The sequence below is a fragment of the Hyaloscypha bicolor genome (genome assembly GCF_002865645.1).
Source record: "Hyaloscypha bicolor E unplaced genomic scaffold K444scaffold_129, whole genome shotgun sequence".
In the NCBI taxonomy this organism is placed as follows: Eukaryota; Fungi; Ascomycota; class Leotiomycetes; order Helotiales; family Hyaloscyphaceae; genus Hyaloscypha; species Hyaloscypha bicolor.
In genome coordinates, this window is record NW_020194631.1 from 724,237 (window position 1) to 744,560 (window position 20,324).

General features: G+C 41.7%; 3 protein-coding genes across 3 annotated transcripts; all 3 read left to right on the top strand.

Annotated features, from left to right (window-relative positions):
• Window positions 1–8,280: 8,280 nt before the first annotated feature.
• On the top strand, window positions 8,281–8,955 carry K444DRAFT_539427 (uncharacterized protein; the record flags this gene model as incomplete). Its single annotated transcript, XM_024875627.1, has 1 exon — window positions 8,281–8,955. A coding segment is annotated over one exon (675 nt), but the record flags the coding sequence as incomplete, so codon positions are not given.
• Window positions 8,956–9,219: 264 nt separating this feature from the next.
• On the top strand, window positions 9,220–9,543 carry K444DRAFT_539206 (transposable element tc3 transposase putative; the record flags this gene model as incomplete). Its single annotated transcript, XM_024875604.1, has 1 exon — window positions 9,220–9,543. The coding sequence occupies one exon, from the start codon at window positions 9,220–9,222 to the stop codon at window positions 9,541–9,543; it is 324 nt and encodes a 107-aa protein (XP_024731642.1).
• An 829-nt stretch (window positions 9,544–10,372) lies between these two features.
• On the top strand, window positions 10,373–10,660 carry K444DRAFT_539208 (uncharacterized protein; the record flags this gene model as incomplete). The annotated part of the gene is made up of 1 exon (XM_024875605.1): window positions 10,373–10,660. The coding sequence occupies one exon, from the start codon at window positions 10,373–10,375 to the stop codon at window positions 10,658–10,660; it is 288 nt and encodes a 95-aa protein (XP_024731643.1).
• Between the last annotated feature and the right edge of the window lie 9,664 nt (window positions 10,661–20,324).

Genomic DNA, 20,324 nt, shown 5'->3' on the forward strand with positions numbered 1-20,324 from the left:
AAAAGAAGAAGAGTCATCTAGTGTTTTGGTGTGTTGTGGGTTGCGCGCTGTGTCGACAGGCAGATTCCAGCCCCATCGATGGATGGAACTTGGTTCACAGATGAGATCCAAGATCTGATCGGTGTCAGATGAGTGAGGCAGAAGTGTGCCTGTTTCACATCTTGTTTTCTTTGTTCGGGGTATGGTTCTGGAATCTTGAGGTCGTTGCCTGATACCAGAGTTTCGCTTAACATCGACCCGCGGGTCAGGCTACTCGGCTTGCAGCCTTCTCCTGTTCCCTTGTCTTCTTGGTGTTTGGAATGTTTGCTGAGACAGAAGGAGAAAGGAGAGAATAGCGATGAGGCTAAGAGGGTAGATGCTGGGCCTTGTCGATTTGACGATGTTGAAGAAAACGGTATTGATGCGAAGTATGAGTCGCGTGACATCGCTTCCCCCTTTGTTGCTAGCGACATCAGGATAGTGGGGTTCACACCTGTTCCCGTGGTAGAACAGAGATTTGCTGCTAGTGCAGTACATTGGGCCTTGCTAATGTTTGTGTCTGTTCTTCAAAACGTTCCAGCATAGTCCAGTATATTGACCTTGCTAAATGTTCTTCTATTTATGGAAGAATGAAAGCAGACTCCCCCACTGGAGGCTCCGGATTTCGAGCCTGATCAAGGTACCTATTCTCCTGGTACAATTAATTGGCACTTGCCAATCGCGTCATTGTTCCTGACACTACAGTGCAATGGAATTGTCTTTATTGGCTCTGTTGTTCTCTCAATGTTCTGTCTCCTAGTCGTGCAGTGCAGCCAGGTATCTCCCAGCGGTAAATAAACAGATTGTCCTCCCTCCCTCTGGTGCAATCGAATCTCCTCCTGTCTAACATCCTCCAATTTGTCTTATTCCTCCTTGTAATGAGGCCAATGGTCAGTCCAATAGTTCTCGTCGTGCCCCCGTCGCTCCTCCGTCCCATCCAGTACTCCCTTTCCATATGCCTTCCATGCCCTCTGAAGCCATTTGTTAGTATGAGTAAACTCAGATGGACTCGCAACAACCCAGCTTCCCATCCTAATCAACGGTGCTTTCCATTCTGGATTTTCCGTCTTGAGCTCCTCACAACATTTGACCATTTGATTGAGCTGCAAAAAGCCACCATCCTCAACAGTCCATCCATCCTTGAAACCCACGATACCAGCATCCTCGTAGTAAAGTTCCACCTTATCATCAACCAGGAGAAGTTCATCAAGTTCCAATTCGTGTAGCCACTCTTTGGTCCATCGATCTTCATCCGCAATGCCAACTTGAGTCGCAAGGCGCTTGATTGGGATCTGCTGCATGAGGTGGTTGAGTTCGTTGAGCATTTCCTCCATATTTCGGCCGTCGGCGAAGCAGAAGATGTCGACTTCCGGTGAGACATACATGGGAGGGCATCCGGTGCAGCTGGTGCGGAATTGAATGTACTCTTTCAGAGCTACGGCGCGGGACTCGCGGTTGATGGCCAATTGGGGAATCTTCTTGTCCTTGCAGTGGGCATAGGAGACCTCCCAGTCGCCTGGTTCGTACATGGTTACGAACTCGAAGTATCGCGGACCTGGTAGAGAATATCTCCAGACCATGCGTCGTAGTTCAGGAGGTAGCCTGTCGAAGAGAGTGAGGGAGGTGAGAGGGCCATCGGAGGCGGCAGGAGGGGCGGGGACTTGGATGATGGGTTGGGGGGCTGGTTGAGATAAGACGGCGCCCATTGTTCGAGTGGTATGCAGTACAATGTGGGATGGTTGTACGTGCGAGAGCAAGGACAACGTGCGAGGTTGTCGTGGTGGTGGTTGCTCGATCTTGGTGGTGCAACCTGGGAGGAGAAATTTAAGGGGTCTGTTTACGCGGACTGAATTTAGCGCGAAGTCGATGGCAAGCGGTTGAAAACGTACAGCCCAGTGTTCCCAACTCTTCAGGAACAATGGTAAGAGGTCCAGAAGAACACGGCCATTCACGACGACAAATAGGAGAATGATCTGGTTTCAAAGTCCCCAATTTTTGAGGAATAGTGAAGAACCGCAGGAGACTTGGCAATGGGGAGAGGTCGTCGACGAGCGCTGGCTGCGGGAGGATCAGCATATGATGTTCCAGGTAAGTTCTGAATATTCAACTACGGCTCGCGGACCTTGGGATGAACGGACTGCTTACGAAGTAGCAGGATCTAGGCCTGGATGTTCTTATTCTCGTCGATCATTGAAGTCTATGGTCGAACATCTTCAGCTCAAAGTTCCCAACGCCGCAGCAGCAATGAGAGGCGATAGAAAAGAGATACTTACAACGAGAAGCAGGAGGCGCACTCGGTTTCAATGTTCCTTCTCCAAAAGGAATATTGAAGGTCTTTGAATGCCTCAAGGGGAACTTGTAGAAGTGAGCCAGCTGCAAAACATTCAGCTTCCAATATTCTAGGTAAGGACTGAACCTCCAACGATATGCTCTTGCTACTTGGACTGGATAGAACACTTACTAGAGATTAGGATCTGCTTTGAATGTTCCTACCCCAGCAGAACACTAATTTTGGAACCCCTACCCATTTAACACCCTGGTTGCTGCAGTCCCGGAGGCTTGAGTGTCGCGATGCTGATGTCCATGCTCGAGCCAAAAAAGGGCACGACCATATCTCCAAATGAACAGCTGGAAGGCGGGCACAAGTCGTTCGCTCATCTTCTTGTACTAAGATTTCTGCCACCAAGAAGCAAGTCGAAGCATCCAGACACAGTGTAAACGAGGAGCAAGCAGAAGCAGCTTAGCGATGAAACGGCAAGATTTCAATGCACAGGCAAGCCGTGGGTATTGGGAGGTAGTACATATGTCAAAGAATAGAGAAAATCACTGACAGGGTGAGGGAAGAGGGTCATCGTCGAGGCTCGAGCTCGAAGCAAAGATTGGGTATAGATCGATACGGACGTAGGAGACGAACCACACGGCAACTTCATTGTTCTAAGACAGTTGGGGCATCCAAAATTGCCGATATATCTCGTTTTGAGAGAAACATTTACGAGAGGTTGGAGGATTCACGTATTGATGTGGGTCAAGGCGGGCCATCAACAACCAGATCTACGAAACAAGCAGGTTTGCAAGACAAACCGATCCGCCAGGCAGACCGCTTTCGATATGGGAATTAATCCTGGAGCTTTTCACTGAGGGCGCATATTCTACGAGGCATGGATGGAACATTCGCAAAACTTCAGACGGTCTGGCTCTTGGTGGAGATCAATGAGTACCCCAACGAAGAACAAGACTGTAACTGGGACACGAGGATGGCAGCTGACAGAACAATGGAGCGCAGACTCAACCTCCCAGGCACGACCGCAATTCAAACCCCAAGCTCAACACCAGGAGTTCACCTGACATACAAATCTTTCCTCTACCTCGTCCTCAGCAATTCACACGGCAAACCCATATACCATGGCAACAACTGAACCGACGGTTGTCATCAAACTGTCATATGGAAGGCAGACAAGGCGGTCATTCTAAAGAGGTCGACGAAGCGAGAGATATCCAGGGCAATGGCACATACCATATTTGCCTTGTCAGAGAGGCCTTTACTCTTTACTATGTACGAGGGTGAAGAAGATATCACTCGGACAAACAAAACGACATTTGTGGGTATATCCTAAGCTCGTGGAGCGTGAGACGTTTTAGAGGTATTAATTATGTACGTGCAATCACGTCCTCGGGAACAGAGATAACCCTTCGGGAGGCTAATCATATTAGACTCAGACTGAAGGGTGGACTCAAGCCCTACGTGTTTCGAAAGCGAAGACTGGCAAAATTGGAATCGGTTTCAACTCAGCAATGATTGAGGAGAAGTTCGGATCTGGAAGGCACAAAGGACCACCTCGAGCCCAATCAGTAAGTACGGAACTAGGCCCACTATTTTCCGATAATTGCGACAACTACCAACGGTACGAGTGATTCTGCCCGGAGGCGACGGTCGGGCATTGAGGCGCTTTGTTAATTGCGTGTTCCTGAGAATCCGGAATGATTATCTTTGGCAGAAGTTCGTTGCACAGACGTGAAGAATTCGGGACGTTAAGACGCATATTTCCGGATTCTCTAAGCTCTTACTGTTCCACAGAATGAAAAAACACTCACCTGGCTCAAGGGGTCTGCTAGCAAGAGTGTGGCTTTGGAGGACTTTGAGGAAGTCTTTGGTGGACATAATCTCTCTAATGGTATATGTAAGCTGGATCACTAAGTATATCTAGGCCAGATTGGGTTTGTATGAAAGCAGCAGGTCGGGGATGGATGCGCGAGTCTCTGAGGAATCTCGATTATGTGGGAGACTTAAGGGGAAGGTATTCTTGAGGTAACGGAAGTCATTTCGCTCGCTCCTCATTCATTCTAGCGAAACAAAACGCCTACCCTCATCAGTTATACAAAATAATTCGTTGCACATCGCAGGCTCATGCAAGATTACGACACGAAAAAAGGCTTTCGAGACTCTGATTCATCGTTCTTAAAGGTGGAAAGACGAGAGAGGAGCGTGATGCAAGTGTTAGGTCCCAAACTCTGTGCACAAGCGGCCAATTGGAACTTGGATAGTAAAGCTGGATAGATTTGTTACATACCGCAGTGAGAAGCAGCCTACGTGACGTAAATGGCGGAGTCGAGAGTTATCCTCAGGGAGCGTCATACAAAGGTTGGGACCCAAAGTTCTCGCCCACCCCAAGCCCAAGTGGGAAAGAGGTTTCCTTGGGGGCTGAAGATGCGGGTTCAAGAAGGCACTTCCACAAAGCCCGCCAGCCTACTGCAGACTCTTCGACCCGTAAAGGCTTCAGTGAGATAATTTTATAGGCGATCAGATCAACGGTGCCACCGCCGGCGTCACAAACAACAAAGTTGTCGCCAGCGCTCAGATGATTGGGCTGTATAGCCTTGAGGGCTTACGACGTACTTCGAAGGCTTATATGACTTTAATGCTTTGATTATTAGCAAATTAGAGATTGATATCACCTCGTCCTCTTCCCTTTTATGTATCACGTGACAACGCATCGCCCATGTGAAATGTGTTTGAGTAATATCTGAAATGGAAGATAGTTCCTCTCGTCCTTTAGTCTTTCCATAGTATGAATGACGGTCTTAATTAGTTACAGCTCAGTTGTCACCAGTGAAGGGTCGCAACAGTCGAGTTTTAGTCACCACAAATCTCGGATGGGACACTGTAAGCAACCTCAACAATTACTTGACCAAGATCGCAGAAGATAATATGAGATAAATGCCATACCCTTAAAGTTCGATCCCTTCAGATAGATTATCATATCACTCACATATATGGCTTAGATTTTGAAGTGCAGTAGCAGAGTTTAAGGGCTAAATTAAGCGAGGTCCCTTTTCACCTCGGGAATCGAACTGGGTTGTACAGAACAACTCGAATATTGATAGCGGCGATAAGAGGATAGTGCTTTCAGATATTGGAGAACTGACTGGCGACACTTCATGACTCTTGGTCCATTGATAGGCTGGCAAGTGGCAAGGGGGGATAGTTGCCTGTGTTAAGTAAGTGTTTCTTCAGATAGTGGGGTCATGTGCTCGTTTTTGCACCCGATGCATTGCTGCAGCAGCAATGCATATGTCTATATATATCAAGGAAAACTTCACCCGCCTTCGTTCTTAATTGATGAAGGCAAGTCATCTGCACCATTGAGCACTCCGCTTGTCGCCTCACATTCTTCCCCTCAATTGATCAAGCTCATCAATCGATAAATCAAAGCGACCCCGAACATTTGAGAAATCTTTTTGCACAAAAACCCCAAGCCCAAGACTAGGTTTATCCTATCAACTTTCGACTACCGGATATCTTCGCCTGTTCATAATGTCTCAATCGCAATCCAATATCGAGCCGAGCAAACAACGCCCCTTTTGACGGTCCTTCCTCTCGAGATACGCGAGAAGATCTACGGCGAGATACTCCCATCTCGTTCAACCATCTACCCAAGCGTGAGATCTCTCTTCACAAAGACATCCAACCATGAATTCGGCAAGAAACCGTTTCGATCACACGAAAAGGTGCTCGCACTAGCACGCACATGCTGTTGTGTCGCACGTGACTTAGCTTAGCGCGACACCCTGTATCTTAGTTCTCGAGCTCCCCGCTCCTTCTTCTCTCTTTAGACGTACATACACACACCCAATACAGCTGTTTTACTTGAGGACACCAGCCACGGGTCGTGATACATGCTAAGCCTTCTTCACGGAACTCATCCCCTTCTACTACGGGACCAAAACCTTCTCCTTCTATTACGCCTACGATCTCTACCGATATCTCTACATGATTGGACCTCGCTGTCGGCAACTCGTGCAGAAAATTGATTTCTTCTTGATAGGTGGGACGCTGGGGTGGGGGTCGAGGACGACGAGGACGCAAGAGGTGTATGAGTGGACGTGTGGCATGTGGCGTGAGTGTGTTTCCCTGAGAAGACTTGGGGTTGGTATTAGTGTTGAGACTAAGGAGGGGATTGAAGATTGGCCTTTGATGGGATTGAATGCTCTAAGAGGTATGGGGTTGAAGGTATTGGAGGTCAGAGTTAGTGATATTTGGTTGGCCTGGCCCCATCCCGTTCATGGGCATGCTGGATTCAAAAGTGTGTGGGAGATGCCGCTTGTAGTTCAACCTGGACCATATGAAGACCAAGATACTTTAAGCCGGAGGTTGTGAGTACGTTGGAGAAGCGGCTACTTCAGGACATGCAGGCAGATAAAGATGGCGGTGGCGGTGGAGGGGGTGGGATTGGAAGTGAATTTCACAAAGGAGCAGATGATTCAAAATCTGCTCCTGAGAAAGGGAAAGGTAAACGAGGAGCCCAAGATGTAGCCACGGATGGGATGAAAAGAGACAAAAGTGGAAAGACTAAGAAAGGGAAAAGCAAGTAAGATGGGGAAATCGAGAGTGGGGGAATTTATGACTAGCCAAGAGAGGAAGCGTAACTTCGAGATGAAGAACTCCTAAGAGCCTTGTGGATTGATGCCATTTGTATCAATCAATCAGACGTCAACGAAAAAACGGTTCAATTTCCGCTCCCGAAAGGCATCTATGCTCCAGCTACAAGAGTTGCGATTTGGCTTGGCGAGGAAGACGAGACGTCCAGCACCACCTTTTCGGCTATCGAAAAATGGGCGGAATGGCACGCAACTAGGAGTGAAGAGGCGGCGAGTTGGGATGAAGACATGGCCGGCCATAAACTCAGCCTAGAGCCCTAGTATGTTTCAAAATGTCATGTCTGATATCGTCCGTCCCTGCGTCGAGAGACGCACCCCGTCACGAGACGAATCTACAGTTTAGACATCTCAAGTCTCTTCCTCGCAAGTCAATAATATTACCATCAACACACAACTGTTTTCTTGCCATTTCTTTCTTAGGAAACAAGTTGTAACGAGAAATTATTACAGTTGATAATGCTGTCGATCCCTTTGGTAACGCCATTGATTGCCGCTTTATCTGTTTCCCCCTGCTTAATCGCGACTATTAGAGTCTCATCAAAGTTCGGAGCACTCAGGGGAATATTGTATAGAGAAAGAATATGGCATCAAGTTTTGATGACATTCAGAGAGGAAAATGAGGATGTCGGGGAGTTTCGCCGTGCAAAGAGGCTGATACAAAGCGTCACATATTTTAGTTTAGTGCTTAGCGCTCATTAGACCAAATTAGCGCCGTCAAATTACGAATATTGCGGCATAAAGTCATGCGACTACAGGGCACATGAAGTCCCAGCCACTAATCACACGCTGTAATCAGTGAAACTAGCCTGTAAAGCCACCACCGCTAAAGTGCCCTGGAAGCACCTGTAGCTTAGTGGGTCCGTGCCTAAACCCTTCGTCCGGTGAGACATAGTCCACGCTAGTAAGGGGGCCTGGCTCAGGGCGAAAAGGTGATAGATGACTAATAACTTTTTAAGCAAAGGTACTATCCCCCCCCTTGAATACTTACAGTGGGTCCTTTAGTAACGCCACCCTGAAACCTCGTTTATAACCCCCAACTAGGAAATATCAGGTGCTCTCCAGAATCGCTATTGGCTATACACCCTTGAGTTGGTCAGTGCAGGAGTGGTGTTATCCCAGGACCCACTGTAAGTATTCAAGGGGGGGGATAGTACTATCCCCCCCCAAGAATAATTGCTAGCGCGCCACATTGACCAGGGCTTCTGATCAGGGGTTTATAGCCAATCAAAGCAAAGAACCTTCTAGAATACACCTTCCCTTTACTAAATACTGCCGGCAGAATCGTCCACTGCGCAATTGAAGCTATTCAGAGCTCTGGTACACACAATGGATATACATCGACTCCTTAATACTCCTCCGCGAAGACGTTTACCGTCTGAGATCCTTGAGACTCCACCACCACCACCACCCATTCCACTTTCACAGCTCTCTACACAATCGTGGGACTCCCAAAATGGCCCCAGGCCCCTTTGTGAGTCCTCATTTACCTCAGTAAGCTCACAGAGTGATCTGCCACAGACTCCAAAGAAAGGACCTTATGCCCCAACACTTACACGTACCGATCGCATACGAATTAAGACCGCTTTCGATTTTAATATCTCACCAGAGGAGATCCGCAAGCAATACGGCTACACACTCTCTCAGATCCAACGTGCGAGGAGTGCCCGGCTTACTCCTCAAGTCCACCGCCGTGGAGCGAAACCTAAAATCGATACCCCTCGTCGTTCTGCCTTAGAGAAATGGCTCCTTGAATCACCATCTCGTCGACACGTTGCTTGGAGACATATACGAGAGATTGCTCCGCCAGACCTTCGTTTACAAGATTGTGGACCATATGCAATGCAGACAGCTTTCAAGCTTGTAGGATATGGTAGACGGCTTTCCAAGAGAAAGGGGTTTTCAGACGATCCAGAGGTTATGCAAGAGCGTATCGACTTTGCAGAGGAAGGCCTTACTTGGACACCTGAACGACTCTTTCACCAGGTCTTTTCTGACGAGGTTTGGGCGATGGGAGGGGCACACACACAAGCGTATATTACAGTAAAGGAGGATGGCTCTGATCGCCTTAATCCTGAGTGTGTTCAACACAAGTATCGCAAGCTCCCGGCTTGGATGTTCCACGGTACGATCGTTATGGGAGGAAAGGGGCCAGCTACGTTTTGGGAGAAGGAGTGGGGGAGTATGGACTCATACAAGTACGACGCTGTGATCTTAAATAACGTCGAATCCTTCTTTGATGCGAATCCCGATAAACCCTTCGTTTGGATGCAAGATAATGCCTCCTGCCACCGCTCAAAAGAGACCCAAGAGAACCTGCGAATACGACGAATTCCCTATATTAAATGGCCACGGTACTCCCCTGATCTCAACCTTATTGAGCACGTATGGAATTGGATGAAGAATTGGATCCAAAAGCACTATTACACAGCTTACTACGATGCCTCTAAGATCCCGCTATCGCAATTGAGAAGGATTATCTGGGAGGCATGGGAAGCGGTACCTATAGACTTTATTATGAGCTTATATAAGTCCTGGTGGAGGAGATGTAAAGCTGTAATTGATGCGAAAGGCGGGCCAACAAAGTACTGAATCTAGAAGGCGGTGAAGTGTGTAGGTAGAGAGAATCTAGAAGATTCTAAGCTTTTTGATTGGCTATAACCCCTGTTTGACCCCCTTGTAAAGCTTTACTATATTAGGTGCGCTAGCAATTATTCTTGGGGGGGGATAGTATGACTTTACAGTCTGAGCCAGGCCCCCTTGCTAGCGTGGACTATGTCTCACCGGACGAAGGGATAGCCACAGCCACTACTCGTTCGGCCGGGTTCACCTGGTTCTCGCTTAGCACGCTTACCAGGTGGGGGAGGGCAATACGTAAAAACCAGTAATACGCAAATTTTTCCCCGCCCCCCCACCATCGACTTTTCTACCCACCAAAATGCCACCCAAAGCAGAAGCTATTAAAGAGCGAATTGCTAAGGCCTCTGAGGCTATGGATCGAGATCCTAGGCTCAAAGGAACGAAGGCTGCAGCCCATTTTGGGGCCCCGTATAATCGATTAATGGCCCGGTGAAGGGGTCGTCCTGTAAGTAACTCTCGGGGTAGATATAATAAAAAACTCTCAGTACCACAAGATAAGTCTTTAAGAGATTATCTCTTAATACTCTATATCTCCGGGCGAAGTCCTAACCTGGAAGCGATTCAAACAGGTGCCTCCAGGCTAGTTTATTACGATACTGGCGATATTGATTCCTCCATATCTTGCAGATAGACAAAAGCCTGGATCGCCTGCAATTACGAATTCCTAAAGCAAATTCGAGAGAAACCAATATCTGCGAAATGTCTAAGTATATATATTATAGAGGATATTAAGAAGCATTTTGCCAATTTTGACAAGTATAGGAGAAAATGGAGTATTTATATGGAGGATATATCTAATTTTAACGAGAGTGGCTTCCAAATTAGAGTAGTAACGGGGAATATTATATATATATTACTAGATTACGAAGTAGTATATAATGCCGATCCAGATAATCGAGAATTAGTTATAGTCATGGCTATAATTAATTACGATAGAAGGAAGGTTCCTGTATATATTATTTTTAAGAAAGCATACTATCTTTACGGATATTTTCCACGGATACTTAACGGCAGTATCGAATTTATATACTCTCTTACTAGTTTTATAAATAATCGCCTGGGTTTATAATATCTCAAGTACTTTATTAAGTACTATCCTCTTTTATAAACGGGTACCTATAGGATCTTGATTTTCGATAGGTATAGTTCTCATTTATCTAACGAATTTTATACCTCTGCTAGAAGAATCGCATTCGACTATTTAGATTACCTGTATATATAACTCACCTTCTTTAACCACTTGATATTATTGTCTTCTAATCTTTAAAATACTGGTTTCAAAAGGAGCTTCGTCGAGAGATTTTCAATAGTACAGAGAAGTTTAATAAGACAGACTTTTTTGCGATTTTCCAGAGGTTTTGGGATAGGGTTTTCAAGAGCTAGCGTATTACAATCTCTTTCTTTGAGAAAACTGGATTAATACCCCTTAATCCGCTTAGAGTTCTATAGAAAATAAAGGAGTATAATGTGATGGGCACACGTGATGGCGCATGGACAGGTATCAGATGTCGTGGATCTAGTTTCCTATTTTGGGTACAGCTTGCGATCGGAATCGTATGGATCGCATGGGATTTCCTAATTAAGTAAAGGGCTTCGCATGCCTGGCTAAGCACTAGGGAATATATAGGGAGACGCTCCTAGCTTTGGAAGGGGCATTGATTAGTCTCTTATTAGAATTAATTCTTGGAATCAGTTACACTTGCAAGCGTCACTCCGCAGCTTACTTACCTTGACTACTTGTGCATTACCCTGCTATTACGTACCTTACATTCTAATCGATCCAATCTTCGGGGAGCAGTTCGTTGCGAGGTAGTCAAGCCGTCGATAGACAAAACCACTAATGGCTGGAGCATTAACCAGAAGAAGCGCCTCTGCTATTACTGGGGCGACCTAGTCGGGCACCCAGGGGAGCGCCCAGTCAGCCACTCTAGCTACCGCCTAATTAGGAGAAGGGAGTGGAACTCAGATACCCCCAGAACTAGCTGGCAGGATAATAATAACGGAGAAGCTGGCGGCGGCTCGTTATTACATTACTGAGTTAGAAGCAGAGATATAATAGAGGGAGGATCTAGAGAATTTGGAAGCTCAGATTCGCTATCTTGAGGATATTTGGGCACCTATCGTGGAACCTGTTATGCTACCGGCGGTACGTTTGGTTTACAGGGCTCTAAAAACCCGAGAATTACTAACCTATAAGAGGAAAAGTATTAAGGAAGCCCAGGACTTCTTCTACTAGGCGGAGCTAAAATAGTATAAAAACGGCGGGATTACCTGGGCCACAGATATAGTAAAGGTTACGTATTATACTTCTTGCTTTGAGAATATAGCCAGGGATATCTGGAAGTATAGAGAGTAATTAGTAGGTATTAATATTACGGATTAGGAGATCTTTATTAAGTTTATAAAGAATTCTATCTTAGATCCGGAAAACTATAGTAATAATGCCCTTACTAAGTTTAAGGATATAAAATAGTAGCTAGATTAGAGTATCCAAAGCTTTATATCCTATTTAGATAGCCTATTAGATAACTTGGGATATATAAGTTTGCTATAAGAGCGGGATAACTTATTTAGTAGCTTAAGGCAAGAGATTTGGGACGAGATTAATTACTAAGGAAATGCTTTATAAGAAAGGGAAAAGCTTATTTCTATAGCTATAAGAATCAAGAATAACTTAAACTAGTTTACTTAACGGGAATATAATAATAAGCTAACGAGTTAATAAAAGAAAGAAAATTAGAGAAAGAAAAGAGGAAATAATAAAGAGAAACGGAAAAGAAATATATTCCTATTACAAGATTTATATAACTAGGATAATAAAAGTATAATAACGGGATCTAATATAGTATCCGTATTAGGATCTATAAGACCGGATATAACTTACTTTACTTATTAGAAAAAGAATTACTATATTACTACTTACCTAAATTAGGGAAAACTAACTTGCTATAACTATAATAAGTCTAGCTATAAGGCATATAAATACCTAGAACTAAAGAAGCTAGGAAACGGGTATGCCTTATAATAGTTATACTTATTTATATTATAAAGGGCAAGGCCCCTAAAACGAGAATAGTAATTAAGGTTACTATTAAGATAAGGAAAGGTAAGCAAAAAGTTAGAGTATTAGTTAACTCGGATATAGAGGCTAATTATATAAAGAGGAGGTTAGCCTTAGATATAGATATTCTATTAATATTAAGGATAACTCCCTTATTCTTATTAGAGAAAAAGAGGATTTATTTATATAGAGATTATATTCTTAGAATTATTACTAAGAATATACTAGGAAACTAAAGAAAAGCTAATATATATTTTATATTATATGATTTTAATCTAAACTATATTAATATAATACTTGAATTCCTATAGCTTTACTAGGTTAATTTCCTAATTTCCTTTAGGGAAATAATATAAAGATACTAGATTTAATTATAGAAGATTAAAGTTCTAAATACTAGGAAGTTTACTAAAGTAATAAAATATAAGGTATATGTTTTTCTATTAATCGCCTATCCTATAATAAATAGCTAAAGAATTACTACTATTACTATAAACGGAATAGCTATATTTTTTAGGAAATATTAGGACTTTCTCTGAGTATTCTTTATAAAGGCTATAGATATACTATCCGACTATTATATAATAGAATATTATATAGATCTGAAACTAGGATCCTAATTATTATATAGTTCTATATATATTTTATTAGAAAGAGAGCTTAAAGTTCTTTAGGAATATCTTAATACTAGCTTAGAAAAGAAATAGATCCGTTATTTTATTAGCCTAGCTAGTATCCTAATTATATTTGTTTTAAAGAAAGAAGGCGGCCTATATCTATATATTTGTGATGTGTGCAGGGTCGCACGTGACTTAAGGGCATGTGACGAACCTCGGATATTGCGGGTATTAATTAGGGAGTTCGGCAGCCCTTCGATATCCTAACTAACTACTGTTTATATTATATATATTAGGCTTATAAATCACTAATTATATATATGCTATCGGGGCCTCCTATTTAGAGGGGGCTTCCCTGGACCTTATAGGAGGGACAGAGATTAGTTCTGTACTGAATTTAATACTATGGTTTTATAATACACTAATTCATTCTATTGTCTTATTGCCTACTAATAAATACCTTATAAGCTAATCTCTCTACCCTCAAAGGAGGTAGTTCGATAAGTAATTATGTCTCGAAATCTGTGAAATATATGATCTCTCGCCAAAGCTATTCCTATAGAGAAAGTCGACCAGATTAACCCCGATATGGGTAATAGCGAAGGCTCGTCTAATACTTTTAATGGGGCCCCTTAGGAGCCTCCGAGAGCCAGTAATAATGACGGAAATAATCCCGGTAATAATTAAGATACCGAGATTAATGCCCGAGTTACTGCCGCCCAAGCTACGGAACAGGGCTTGCGTACTGAAGTCAAAGCGCTCTAATGAAAGCAAGAATTAGTGAATGTAATCAACTAGCGTATCCTATAGTTAGAGTAATATAAGGGTACTCTTAGGGATACCTTGCGGTTTACTATATCTCGTAGAAACTCTGTTCGTAAGTTTACTTCCTCTTCCTTGGTAATTCCTACCAGGGAACTTCCTGAAATGGGGTTAGAACCCACTTCCTTTCCTGATATAATAAGCTTTGAGAGTAATCTCGATACTATCCGTTAGGAGCCATTATATAATGTCCTAAAGATATATTTGGACCGAGAGAAGCTTCTTAAGATCCGGATGCCTGACTTATATTATAGAAAGTCCCTTAAGGAATAGAGGACATTCGTATCCTCCTGGGAGGCGGTCTTTAGGACCTAGCCTTGGACTTATAATAGACACTCTTCTAAAGTCAATTCTGCTACAAGTGCCCTTAGGGACAAACCTTATAATACTTGGGAGGCTATAATAAAGCAAAGCCTACTATTATATGAGGTCTATTAGGAGCGATTTAAGGCCTACTTGGCCAATATACTTCAAGTACCTCAAACCCGTTAATAAGACGCCTTTAAGGAACTCCGAGATCTTTATTAGAAGAACGGCGAGATAGTTACCGAGTTATATACTCGGATAATTAGTCTCAAAGTTAACCAGGACCTATGCCCTAAAAGGGACCGGGTCCGGACTCTCGATACTGCTTTATCTAACTATAAGACTTGTTAGATACTTGTATCTATCCTCTCAGGAGATAAGGCGGTATCTGTTTCCGAGTAGCTTAAGAAAGCTCAGAAAGCAGAATATACTACTTATCCTAAATTAAGGAGAGTAAAGGCAGGGGAGTCTAGTAAGGGCAATTCTGCCCCCAAGGACTCTGACTTAGCGAATTCTGATTCGCAAGGCTATCGAAAAAGGAAGGATAAGTTCCGAAAATTACGTGAGAAATCCTCAGGTAGTACTTCGGCCCCTTTAAGGCCTTAATAAAGTACTAGTTCTATTTCAGGTATGGTTTATTGAACTTGTGGATAGAAAGGATACTTCTTAGAAAGTATAAAGTATTTCAAGTATACCAAATAGGCTTGGCAGAACCCTAATAAGGCCAAAACCATAGAAGAGTCAAGGCGTCTATAGAAGCAGGTTAATGCTATTGTTATAGAGGAGCGCTCTAGAGGAGACTCTCCTAAGGAACAGGGAAAAGGAAAGGCCAAATCTTGAATATTAATAATTTTGGCCGTAATAAAAAAGGCGTATTACTTCGTATAACTATTCAAGCAAGATTAATATAGCCAGAAGTAGGTGCCTTAGAAGTATATAGTGGACTCGGTAATACCGGGTCAGACTATAACTTCCTTAATAATAATTGGGCTCAAAGCCGGGGCTTTACCGCCTTAGCTAAGTATAACCAAGAGTTTATAACCTTTTATAGGAACAGATTTAAGGTCTATTGAGCCTATAATCTTAAGGTATTTATTATAGATAATTGTAGCGAGATATGTTCTTTCAAGCTCCGGTTCTATAGGTATAAGAACATTGGCTCTTATAGCCTTGTCTTTAGTATAGAATTTTATAAAGTAACCCTTATATAATATATAGACTATATTAAGAAATAATAGGTATATATACCTGTATGGCCTAATAATGTTAAGATCCTAATACTAAAAGAATTCGGTAAGGAGCTTAACCGGTATCCTAAGCTAGTGCCTCAAGTTTTATTCTTGACTAAAGGCAAATGTGACTATCCTAGATAATGGGCTTCGTATATTTGTAATAGTTACTAGGTTTCTGCTTTATTATATGGTTCTGGTAATACTAAACAGGAGTTTTTAATATGGCAAATTAATATCCTCCGGAAAGGGGCCTCAGAGGTGCCTGTCTATTTCCGGGATAATAAATACGAAGACTTCTCAGAGGTTTTTGACCCTAATAAAGCTTCGGAACTTCCTGATCTTAGCGGTATTAAATACTCTATTAATATAGATAGTACGGTCCCATACGGGCCTTTATATAATCTGTCGGAGACCTAACTAGAAGTATTATGTCTGTATTTGCAGGATATGCTTTATAAATATTGGATAAGGCCTAGTAAAAGCCTAGTAGGGGCGCCTATTCTTTTTGTTCCTAAGAAGAATAGAGAACTATGCCTTTATATTAATTATTATAGACTCAACCAAGTTATGATTAAGAATCGGTATCCGCTTTCTCTTATTAATAAGACCCTTGACCGGCTCCGAGGAGCTAAGATCTTTATAAAGCTAGATCTCAAGGATATATATTATCAGGTAAGAATTCGTAAAGGATACGAGTGAAAGACGGCTTTTAGGACCTGCTATGGCTATTTTAAATATCTTATAATGCCTTTTGGGCTAGCTAATATACTAGCCATATTTCAAGTATATATTAATACTATACTTATAGGGCTCCTGAATTATTTCGTAGTTATTTATTTGGATAATATCCTTATTTACTTCCGAAATGAGGATAAATACTATAATTATGTTCGCTAGATACTTACTAGGCTACGTAAAAATAACCTGTTTTATAAACTTAGCAAATGCGAGTTTAATATTAAGGAAGTCGAATTTTTGGGCTTCCTTATCGGAATAGAAGGTATTCGTACGGATCCTAAATAGGTCCGTAGTATTATTGAATGGCCAGAACCAGAATTATTCTATAACGTCCAAGTATTCCTTGGATTTGCTAATTTCTACCGCAGGTTTATCTACTATTACTCTCAGGTAACCGTGGGCTTAATAGACCTCTTAAAAAGAATGGAAAAGGGCCAGAAATCCGGTTCCTTTATATAAATAAATAAAGCGGCTAAAAGCTTTAAGACTTTGAAAAAAGCTTTTACTATAACGCCTGTCCTGGTCCATTTCGACCCTTCCAAGAAGATTCGTATCAAAACTAATATATCGAAATTCGTAATTACTAGTACCATTTCATAATAAGTTAATCCCAGTAATGGCCCAAAAAAACACTAGTATCTAGTAGTATTCTGGTTCCGGAAACTCTCCGGAGCCAAATGTAACTATAGTACCTATAATAGGGAGCTACTTGCAATCATTAAAGCCTTTAAGTATTGGCGCTATTACCTTAAAGGGTCCAGGTTTATAATCGAGGTTATTACAGACCATAATAACCTCTAATACTTTATAGAAACAAAGTATCTAGAGAGCCATTAAGTATATTAGGTAATATACCTTATAATATATGATTTTAATATTATTTACTATAGAGGCGCCTCAAACCCAGCGGACGGACCTAGTAGAAGACCTGATTATAAAGAAGGTCCTATTAATATAATTTGGCTTCCGACCTTTTAGAATAAGTTAAAGGAAGCTTTTATAGTTATGATTTAGAGGTCCTTATAGATATCTAAAGAGTCCCCTCTTTGGAATAGGTATTATTTAATACTTGCCGTATCCGTAGCGGCTAAGGAGAAATATTTGCTATAAGACAAGTAGATAGATTATCTTATAGATCCCTTAACTATAAAATTAGTTAAGAAGCAAGGTATGGGGAGATGCCTTAAAGGCTCCGCTACTATAGCTAAGGTAATGAGGGTATCCACGACCGTATTACTTGATGGAACCAAAGACTTCTCGGTCCCCCGAGTTTTTGAATTAGATAGTTACAAATACCTAATTTCCCGTATATAGATATGTGCGGCTACTAAAAGAGCTATAGTACTGGCCCCTCTATCTAAATCCCTTCTAGACATTATCCAGGTGACTTAGAGGAATAATTCTCGATATTAGAATATTGTGAAATAGAGGCTTGGCAAGAAAGATACTAAGGGAAAAGAAATCTAGAAAAATAATTCGGGCCTACTCAGGTACTATTCAAGAATTATTATACCTAATAATCCTGCTTTATATTAAGAAGTCATAAAGTTTTATTATAATAACCTAATAGCTGGATACTATAGAGTAGAGAAGACTCTCGAGCTCTTTAGAAGGTCCTGGTATTAGGAGAATATGGAAGGAGACATTTGTAATTATTATTGAGAATATAATGTTTACTAGAGAGTTAAGGCAAAGAGGCATTTGCCGTATAGTCTGCTTGGCAGTTTACTATAGCCTAAGAGACCCTGGGGTGAGATTTCTATGGATTTTATTATAGGTCTGCCGCCATATAAAAACCCGGTAGGAGGTCCTGATTTTAATATAATCCTTGTAATTATTGACTGGTACTCTAAAATGGCGAGGTATATTGCATGCTATAAGACCGTTAACTTTCCGGAGCTTGCCAAGATTATATAGGAATATGTTTTCTCGATCTTTGGCTCCCCTAATAGAATTGTTTCCGATCGAGAAACGGTGTTTACTAGCTAGTTCTGGTCCGCTTTCTGCTTCTACTTAATATATAAATAGTGTTTGAGTATAGCTTATTATCCTTAGACGGATAGTTAGATAGAAAGGCAGAACCAGGCCCTGGAATACTACCTGAGATATTATTATAATACTTAAAAGAATAACTAGTTTGAGAAGTTGTCTTTTACGGAATTTGCATATAATAACTCAAAATATTAGGTTTTGCAGGATATATTTTTCCATGTGTATTACGAATACTATCCTCAATTTCTATGGAATCCTGAGGACAGGATTATAGGAGAGATACTAGCTGCGTATAGGAGGCTAGAAACCCTTAAAGCAGAGCAGAGAAAGCTTGAGGATTTGTGGTATTATATATAAAATAACCGGGAAACCTACTATAATAGGTACCGGTTAGCTAAATACTACTCTAAAGGAGCCTGGGTAATACTATTAACGAGGAACATTAAACTTAAGGCAGGAAAGCTTGAGCCAAAATTTATAGGTCCGTTTAGGATCCTTAAATATATTAGCGATTCGGTATATAAGTTAGAACTACCAAGTATATATAATCGTTTGCATTTAACTTTCTATATTTCCCTCCTTAAAAAGTATATGGCAAAAAAGAGACAGGAGCCGTACCTATATCCCTCCGGAGAACTTCCGGAATTAGCGGATAATAACGAAGAACAAGAATAGGAAGTGGAAGCCATTATTAATTACTAATAAGATAGTAGAAGCAAGGAGCAATAGTATTTAATTAAATGGAAAGCCTAGCCTAAAGATTATAATACCTGGTTACCTGCTTTCCCTAACCTTGAAAATTCCAAGGAACTTCTGAAATCATATGACCGAAACCATGGCTTGGAATCCGAAACCACCTTTTAATGACCTCTTAAGGTCAAAAAGAATTCTGGACCACCAAGAAAAAGGCTATTTAAAAGAAAGAGAGGACCTGGATGGCCAAGAAAAGGCCCGGAACGGTAATAGAGACGCTCTTTCCCTGGGTTTTTTACCTATAAAGGTTTTCCAGGGTTTTATTAAGGCTTACGAGAATTACGTTTAAATTATTGGAAAAAGGGTTCAGGATCAAGAAAGGTTTATTGTAGGTAGACTAGCTACGGGTATCTCAAATAAATAAACTCTAATTCCCACAAATTCCCAATTCCCAAAGTAAGAACGCCAAACGCCGGCTTTATTTAGGACTTAGTAAAGAATCGGCCAATACTCTCCGGAATCCGCTTATCTCTTAATGGGATATAGTTATACTATAATAATGTTAGTATTAAGGATATTAAGAGGAGTAAGTGAGGAACTTATAACTATTATATATGCCTTACGGAAGGCCCGAACTTCTGAAGTCAGGTCCCAAATAGCTATGAGTATTATATTATTAGCGCTTGAAGCACTAGTAGTAGACTGCTTGGTAATCTCGGTAGTAAGCTCGGTAATAAGGTTAATGCCTTAAAGGTAGACATTGCGATATTCCTTTAAGGAATTAGCAAGCACCTAAGCGTATTAGAAAAAACTTACCTTTGGGATACTAGCCCAAGTAGTATTATTATCTGCCTTGTCGAGACGGAAAGAAGAATTCCGAAGCTTGTTAGTATCCTTCTAGTCTTCGAAAACCCAATTAATAGTATTATCCTCGTTAGTATAATACTATTTAGGATATGCTTCAAGAAATTTCTTAAAGGTTATAATGGTGTCTTCCCAGGACTAGTAAGCCTCTGATAAGTAGCGAGGAATCTGAAATCGCATTAGCTTTAATAGATATTAAAGCTAAAGAACTTACTAATATATAAGACTCAGAACCCTTGTTATAACGGTCGTAATTCTTCTTACCAGGTGCTATGGTATATAAGATAAAGGGATTAATAAGTAAATGCTTGAAACATTTCAAGTATCTGCTAGTAATAGGAAAGGAGGCTGCGAGGTTACCTTTGCGCTTGTTATTACGGGGATGGATAATGAAGCCAGAAGAAGATA